The sequence below is a fragment of the Carassius auratus genome, unplaced genomic scaffold (genome assembly GCF_003368295.1).
Source record: "Carassius auratus strain Wakin unplaced genomic scaffold, ASM336829v1 scaf_tig00002452, whole genome shotgun sequence".
In the NCBI taxonomy this organism is placed as follows: Eukaryota; Metazoa; Chordata; class Actinopteri; order Cypriniformes; family Cyprinidae; genus Carassius; species Carassius auratus.
Window position 1 is genome coordinate 19,909 of NW_020523447.1, and position 8,407 is coordinate 28,315.

An 8,407-nucleotide genomic window follows, 5' to 3' on the forward strand; every position below is an offset into this window, starting at 1 on the left:
TTTTTTTAATTATATTCTTTGCAGAGAATTTAATTTTTATGTGTATTACGCAATGACTTAGTTTTGCGTCATGGTTTCATAATGACATCATCATCCAATGATGTCTCAACATCATTTAGCAACTTTCGCTACATGAAAATAAGTTGGCAAAACTGGATGACACTAAATGAAAGAAAGAAAAAAACCACTAAATTCTATTAAAGAGTTTATGCATATATCCTGCGTCTGAAAAGATGAAGCGGACGACAACAGAAGTGAATGAACTGAGTCGTGAAGGTGAGCAAAAGAAGCAGGTTACCCGAGCAAAGCGACAACGGGAAAGTACAGAGTAAAGTTACTTCAATGTGACAAAAATAAAACGATAAATACACTAGCACAGTTTTGTAAACTTTAGTAAGATTAAAATCTTTATATGAGCCACAGGGCCAGTCGTAATAACATTCTCCCAAACTGTGTGACTTCAGGCGACGGGCCTTTATTTGTTTCTGCGGGTCTGTTGTGACACAAGCATACAGGGATACAGGTCGGTGACGTATGAGTTTACATCTGGATCATTATCATCTGACAATCTGTAGCAGATGAACAATTTATAAATAGTCATAACTTTCCTATCCCATTAAAGGAATATATTCCCTTGATGAAAACTATACTTGCAGGCTTAACCCAGTTAGCCTGAATAGAAATCACCTTAATTTCAGAAAAAAAAAAAAAAAATTGTATTATTATTATTATTTTCAGGCAGTACGTTTGGGTGGGATTGATATTTTAGTTTGGAAATGCAACAACGAACATATTCGCTAAAAATTTCAAATGAACAGAAAGATTACTCCAAGAGGTAAATTCCACTGGAGTTCCTTTATAATAAATGTCAATTGAAGAAAGGCCTGGGTTTTGCACAGTACAATTTGTATAGCCTATCCAACAAAGTTAGGAGATTCATTATCTCTTTGTCCATATTTACATTGTTCAAATATTCTGATGTCGATGAGAGGTTCTGTTGTATGGAGGGATTTTTGGGTCAAATTATAAACGAAAAGTCTAAAACTAAAAGTCTTAAACCAAAACTAAAAATCTAAATTTGAAACTTAAAGTCCAAGTCGAAAATTTATTTGGTATTTAGGATTGGGCATTTGGTATTTAGGATAGGGCATTTTGTATTTAGGATTGGGCATTTTCTATTTAGGGTTGGGCATTTGGTCATTTAGCCATTTAGGATTTAGGATTGGGCATTTGGGGATTTAGGATTGGGAATTTGGTATTTAGGATTGGGAATTTAATCATTTAGCCATTTAGGATTGAGGATTGGGGATTTGGGGATTTAGGATTGGGCATTTGAGGATTGAGGATTGGGGAGTGTATGCAAATTAGGAGGCGTGGCCCAAATACTGGAGGCTGGGTTTGAAATGGCTGGTGCGCAGAGGCACCTTATGGACAGCAGAGGGAGCTCCCAGTGCTAAGGAGCACACTGTCAGAGCGTCCTCTTCAGAGTAAAAGTTGTGGTTCTCTGCATGCTCTGCCATCCACATTGGCTGCCATATTAACAATGGCAAAGCCAGAGCTAGCATCTTTGTTGAGACAGGCGCTGGACGTTTTGGACAAAGAAAAGGCTTCCAGTAACGTTGGAGAGGCTTCTTCCTCGACCACCACCTCGTCCATTTTACCAACACCGAAAGTGTTCGGTCTAAACTCAACCCCGACTCGCGCCCACCATGCTGTTCAAGGTAAGTTACATTAATGTTAGAAAAACATTAAGTGCAATGTGTATTTTTCCTGTCAAAGTCAAGATAACGTTAAAGTTAAATATGATGAGCGGATCCGCGTGCGAGTCTCACAATGGCGAGCGCTAATGGAGCCGATGTTACAAGGATACATAACATAACGAGGCTGCATCGGGACCCCTGTATTCGCTATACATTATACCTCTTATTACATGGCTACCAAATAAATCATTAATTTGACACAAAATATTGATTTAAAAAGAAGTTTATTGATTTAAAAACGATTGTATTGCTTCAGCTAAACAGAACTGCGTCCATAGCAACGCAATTTCTTTCATGACAACGGTCTGTTATAACAGTTAACTTACTTCGCAGCGTTCTGTTATCAAGAATTCAACCAAGGCAAGCCATGTAATATTACTTTCAAATTTAAAATCATATAATATACATATATATTCAAAACATGTAACTAGCCTATCTAATAAACAAAAGTCAAAACTTATTTTATTAAACTACTTATGAGTAACTTTAGTCCTAAACGTAAGTTGTACTATAGCAGTCATTTAGTATGAATATATAAATATATATTTTATTGGTTATCTATTTATAAATTCGCTCTTAATATAGTCTTAATGAAATGTAGAATATGATGGTATCTAAACACAAAACAATTTAGTTGTGATCAAATGGTAACTATGCTTTAACTGTGTGTCCCAATCTAGACGAGCTGTCCAGAATCTTTTCGCCATATAGCCGACCTGCAGCCAAAAAGAGGCCAGCATCTCTGTGGTCAATCAAACCATCTAGTACCACCTCATACACACACAAGTTCTTTTGTATGAGTAGCAGAAAGGATGACGAAGTCCCCTCACTGTCGTATAAAGAAACGCTGACAGCTGCTGGAATGGGGGAGCGTAAAATAGTATTCCCAGGTATGTTTAATAAGCCACTTTTAAGCTCAAGTACCGTGTGTGTGTTCAGAAGACTTTGAATTTGTTTTGTTTTTTTCTTTAGACATTATAGATATTTTAAATATTGATGTATTACTTAACTTGCTATTGTTAGAATAAAGCCAGTTCATCTGGAAGTCTTAAAGTTAAACTGCAAACCTAATTCACCACTCATAACCTTTGTACCTCTTTCTTTTAAGATAAACTTTGCAGTGCTAGTGACTTCTCAGCACAGTTGGTCCACCACTATCCCAAACTCGGGGATGGGGGTGGTTATGAACTGCTTCATATCGTCGGTTCAACCAGAAGCAAGGTGCTTGAGGTTCTGCCCTGCCCAAAAAATGGATATTCCCCAATGTACCTTCTCAGTGCTGAAGCAGGACTTGGCAAAGCCACTATCTACATTAGACCTCTGCAAAAAGATCTGTGTCTAGAACCAGTGAGTTTACTATACAATCTATAATGACCCTTCCAGTTCAATTTGCTGTTACATACAATAATACAATTTTGATCATTTGATTTTTTTTAAATTAAGAGTAGGATTACCTTTTGGGTAATGTAGGTGCTTAGCAAAATAGCAATATGATGCTAGATTGCAGTTATATTATTTGGTCTAGGCTGCAGGTTTGTTGTACATTGGAACTGTTATGATTATCAAAGCTGTCTTAGGGGCCTTTCACATCTACCTCGTCCATTTTGGAATTTTCAGTTATGTCCGAACCAAAAATACAGGTGTGAAACCTCCCCGGACCATGGTCCGGACCAAACAGGTGAAATTTGGTCTGATGAAAAGAGGTAGTCTCGGTCCGGACCAACCTGAACCATGGTTTGGTTCATTTATGGTATGAAAGCACTTTTTGGATGGTTCGTACTTTCAGATTATTTATAGGATGTTCGGCGATTGCTTTGTAAATTATAAATCTCCCGTGACAGCTCATCTTTTCAAACAGATGGCCACTATAGAAGCTCACTGCCACCCATCTCTTTGGTCTCTCCTCAAATGGAGGTGCTTAAGGATTGCTTGCTGTCTTCTCCTCCTTTCCTGTTGGCGACGTTATAATGTTCACACAACCAGGATGTTTAATTGTGAATTTGAACTAGCCTTCAGTTTAGTTGGTGCTGCAGGTAGTAATGCCATAATAATAACAATATCGTGGCAAATATGCATATGTAAATGTTTTATTCATCCATTCTTATCAAAGCTCCCCGCTAAACCGTTTAATAAACCAAATAATGTCAATTATAGGGAGACGCAGCCCACATATATGATGACAACAGGACACAAGTATTTAATGTAAAGTTCTTTAGTGCTGTCACAGAATTGCAGTGTGATACCAAACCAAAACTAACCGAATGTATCAAAACATTAACTTTGGTTCGGACCTTGGTGCGGACTTTCAGGTGTGAAAGCCCCCCTTATGCACAATCTGAAAGAATGCAATGTTTCCTTTAATAATCACAGTGTGTCTGTTATGATCTATGTTTTATGAATTTGTTAACTTTACATTTCAATTCCATGTTTATTTCTTTGTTTGTTTTTTTAACTTCTTATTACTTCTAGGTATGGGGGAGTTCTGCTGATGAAAATGATGGACCAATGGTTGAGTGCATGTATTGCCACAACAGTTTCAAACATTCCAATATGCAGGATCACGTAGACATTTGTACAAGGTATGTTATATTGACATTATTTATCAATTAAATCTAAATTCTAGCTTCTTTAAATGTGTGTATTGTTAATCTCTTCTTAAATTTCAGAGATTTTGGCAACACAGAAACTCCCACAGTACAAGCTGAGTCTGACAACCATGGAAAGATGGACACCAGTACAGAAAGACAGACAACATCAGAGGGCAGAGGTCATAGACACACTCAAAATGAGACTGACATGTACAGGCAGACGCAGATTGAAAGCAGTCAACACACTGAGAGACAGACTGATAGATGGCCACAAACCGACAGCGACCACCACAGACTCCAAAGGCAATCGAGACAGAGAGAAGAACAGCCATCAACCAGCAGTTACAATGGTTCAGTCAACATCTTTCAATCTCCTGAAAAAAGTCATAATGCCGGTATGTTTAAGAGCTTTACTTATAGTTGACCCTTTTTCTTTCTCCAAAGTGTTGATATGGTCTTATACAGTAGATAGCATTGCTAATATTGATTGATTGATTGATTGATTGATTGATTGATCTTGGAGGTTAAGAACATTATCTAAAAGCCTCGAATATACTCAGGAGGAAACACGGACAAAGACAGCTGCGAACACGGACTACTTCTGTTCATACTCCCTTCTGCAGTCATCATGGCGGACACGTTCCACACATGCACAGTAGATCAGTTGGTGCCCTGGTAGTGCTAGTTTGTCTGTGGACCTGGCGCAGTCATAAAAAAGGAGAGGCACGTGGACCCTACGCGTACCCCTCTGATGACAATTTTTTGTCTCGCGTGTGCGGAAAAGTATAGTCATTGCATAAGGGCGTACTCACACTAGGCCCGGTTGCCTTGTACTGTGCCTGAGCATGATTGTCCCCACTGGCCTGTGCTCACACTGCGCCTAACAATCAGAGCCGTATGTTTACATCATACCATATATTGATTTGTTTGTGGCAGCCCGCTCGACCACTGATATAATAATACTAATAATTATTATTATTAAATTTATAATAACTTACTTTTTTTCTCTCTCTAATATCATTTTCAGAATGGAAAGCTGAAAAGGATCCAGAAAAGGCAGCTGAGACCTACAGAAGGGATTTACTGCAACAATCAGAAACATACAGGAGTCTGAAATATGTAATGGATATGCATGAGAGCCCAGAGGAGAAAGAGCATGCAGTTGTGGTTTTCTACAAGCAGAATAACATCAACTGGGCCAGTCCATTTTGTGTGTTTTTGAAAGGTACTATTCAGTGTTTCCAACAGAATTGGATAGTATAAGTGATTATATAGTTTTATTAAATAATATTAGTATATAAGGTATTCTGCTGATATTTCATAGTTTTCACTGAGATTTTTGCTCTGTTTTTCTAAATTAATGACACCTCAAAAACCCCAGAAAGCTTAGCTTGGAAATCTAGACACACCCTAGTTAGTGTTGCTTTAACAGCTTTTTTTCCCCCCAACAGAATCGAGAGGCTGTGGCGAGATGTTTACATCTGTGTGTTGGATGTTTTCCATTCCATCTTCTCATGTTTGGAAAGCATGGGTTTGCTACATCCAGACAACGAGCTCCACCTGTATGCTCTCCACTGGGTCTTCATACCTGTGATCCAGTCCCATCTCGACTTCTTTGTCCAGGGATGGAACAACCACAGCATCCGAACTGCCAGGAATATGTCTCCCCTGCAAATGTGGCATGTGTTCAGGAACAGTGAAGATATCATGCAGGTAGAGATTTTAATGGGGAAAAGCCTCTGCTACACATTCACTCACTCCACAGGGTAACTGCTGTGTGGCGACTGGGCCTATTCTTGCAAGAATAAATACTTCTCGTTTTATAAATTTGACTGTGTCTTACGCAGTGTTGATGTTTAATGTGGTGAATGTTTTTTTTTTTTTTTGCCACAACACAACATTGGCTGCGGTTGCTCTGAAATGTCTGTAATCTTGGTAACAATGTCAACAATAATGTTGTCCCTGTTGAAAAAAATATTACATTAAAGAATGTTCCTGTAGTAGTTCAATGATTCTTAAGTTGCTTGCATTTATGCTCTGATTCTTGGCTTTTATTTGGATTTTGTACTGTTTACTTTTTAAAATAGTCATTTTGCTCTTCAACAGGTCAGTGAAGAATATGGGACTGACTGGAGTGGACCAAGTGCAGCAGGGGTGGACACTCATCTTGACATTCCAGAGACTGAGCTTCCAAGGCAGCTTACTGAAGCAGACTTTGCCCTTTTACCTCAACCAAGCACAGAGCAACGTGACTACGGTGTTCAACTTTATTGTGAAACTGTGGAAGTATTGTCTAGATTATTTTAAGGAGAACCAGGGCATGTCCAAGATACAGCACAACTACAGTAATTCAGCCCCCCAACAGACCGGAAGACTTTGTCTTTGACAAACTACCCTTCTCCTTGTAGTCCTCTCCTGACAAAATGCATATATATATGCTCACAGAAGACAAGACACCGAACATTTTTGATAAAAAGTCCTTGATTGAGATTAATTAACTGTAACATGCCTGTATTTTGCTTTACTACACTACTAAGAAAGACAATAAAGTGTTAGTTACTAGTCAAGATTTTTATGGGGGAAATCAGGCACCACAACAATAATTACAGGGAGAACAGAAAAGTACAGAAGGTAATTTAAAGATATAACAAACAAAATAAATTCATGTAATTATAGGTCTGTGGCGAGTGGGGCGGGGCCGAGAGGCGTGGGGAACAGGAGTGAGGCCAGGTGTAGTGATTGGAGATGAGCTACACCTGCGGCCCCACCGCCGGTATCGAGTCCCACGTAGGAGATGGAAGGATATAAAACTGGAGCGACTATAGTGAAGGACGAGAGAGGACCAGGCCTGGGCCATTATTTTATGTTTGCTTTTTATTTTGTGCGCACCAGTCGTCCGTGAGGGGCTGATGTGCTGTTTTGTGTTTATTTTTGAATTATTCAAATGTTTTGATTGTGCGCCGGTTCCCGCCTCCTCCTTCCCGATGAATATGAAGTTAAAATCATTACAAGGTCATATATATAAGAACTAAGAGGAGAAAATAAACTACAATACTTGAGAATAAAGTGCCAATGTGTCTGAGTGAGTGAAAAAGTCTGGAGTCTAGTGGTGTTTTTACAGAATGAGCCGTAGCTTGGCTGTGACCTAGTGAGCACTTCTGGAAACACTGCAGCAAATCTCTGACCCAAAGCTGTGACAACAAGTGGTCCTTCATGTCCAGGTGAAACATCTCTTACAATCTTAATAAAATACTATATAGCAAAAAAAAAAAAAAGAAAAAAACATAAACAAGACCATCTAGTGGCAATGTGAAAGGAGTGTATCTACTAATGTCAGAGGGGTTAAGCGCAGTTTAAAAAAGAAGGCAGCATGTCCCAATATAATAATACCCTATTAAAGCATGTTAGCAATATCAGCTTATATAACTAGTAGCTAATGTTAGCATCTAACCTGCTGCACTGTCTGTCTGCTGCTTTTTCGTCGTCAGAACGATAGCACTCCTTTCACTGGTGACTTTGTGTTTGAGGCCACAAATGTTACAAAGCTGTCATTAAGTTGAAGTTATCACACAGTCCTCGCTCAAGCCGCTCACTTGCTCCGTTTGGTTTCATTACAGTGTGTTCCTTAGCACTGGGAGCTCCCTCTGCTGTCCATAAGGTGCCTCTGCGCACCAGCCATTTCAAACCCAGCCTCCAGTATTTGGGCCACGCCTCCTAATTTGCATACACTCCCCAATCCTCAATCCTCAAATGCCCAATCCTAAATCCCCAAATCCCCAATCCTCAATCCTAAATGGCTAAATGATTAAATGCCCAATCCTAAATACCAAATTCCCAATCCTAAATACCAAATTCCCAATCCTAAATCCCCAAATGCCCAATCCTAAATCCTAAATGGCTAAATGACCAAATGCCCAACCCTAAATAGAAAATGCCCAATCCTAAATACAAAATGCCCTATCCTAAATACCAAATGCCCAATCCTAAATACCAAATAAATTTTCGACTTGGACTTTAAGTTTCAAATTTAGATTTTTAGTTTTGGTTTAAGACTTTTAG

At 38.9% G+C, this 8,407-nt stretch overlaps 1 protein-coding gene and 1 long non-coding RNA gene across 2 annotated transcripts; one reads left to right on the top strand and one right to left on the bottom strand.

The window, feature by feature from the left end:
* Window positions 1-1,277: 1,277 nt before the first annotated feature.
* LOC113069731 (uncharacterized) lies at window positions 1,278-7,095 on the top strand. Its single transcript, XM_026242847.1, has 8 exons — window positions 1,278-1,721; window positions 2,441-2,650; window positions 2,869-3,107; window positions 4,230-4,339; window positions 4,427-4,743; window positions 5,376-5,573; window positions 5,800-6,061; window positions 6,455-7,095. Exons 1-7 carry the CDS (start codon window positions 1,544-1,546, stop codon window positions 5,940-5,942), a joined length of 1,395 nt encoding a protein of 464 aa, XP_026098632.1. The 5' UTR covers window positions 1,278-1,543; the 3' UTR covers window positions 5,943-6,061; window positions 6,455-7,095.
* A 401-nt stretch (window positions 7,096-7,496) lies between these two features.
* Window positions 7,497-8,186, bottom strand: LOC113069729 (uncharacterized). The gene is made up of 2 exons (XR_003279813.1): window positions 7,800-8,186; window positions 7,497-7,578 (listed from the first exon to the last, which is right to left on the bottom strand). It is a non-coding gene; the product is annotated as an uncharacterized LOC113069729 (long non-coding RNA).
* Window positions 8,187-8,407: the final 221 nt, after the last annotated feature.

What these genes read in the sequence shown, in the direction of transcription:
- LOC113069731 (XM_026242847.1), top strand. Translation starts at nt 1,544, where the DNA reads ATGGCAAAGCCAGAGCTAGCATCTTTGTTGAGACAGGCGCTGGACGTT. An exon ending in CACGTAGACATTTGTACAAG is followed by an intron (nt 4,340 to 4,426) that starts GTATGTTATATT and finishes CTTAAATTTCAG; the next exon opens with AGATTTTGGCAACACAGAAA. An exon ending in ATTTTGTGTGTTTTTGAAAG is followed by an intron (nt 5,574 to 5,799) that starts GTACTATTCAGT and finishes TCCCCCCAACAG; the next exon opens with AATCGAGAGGCTGTGGCGAG.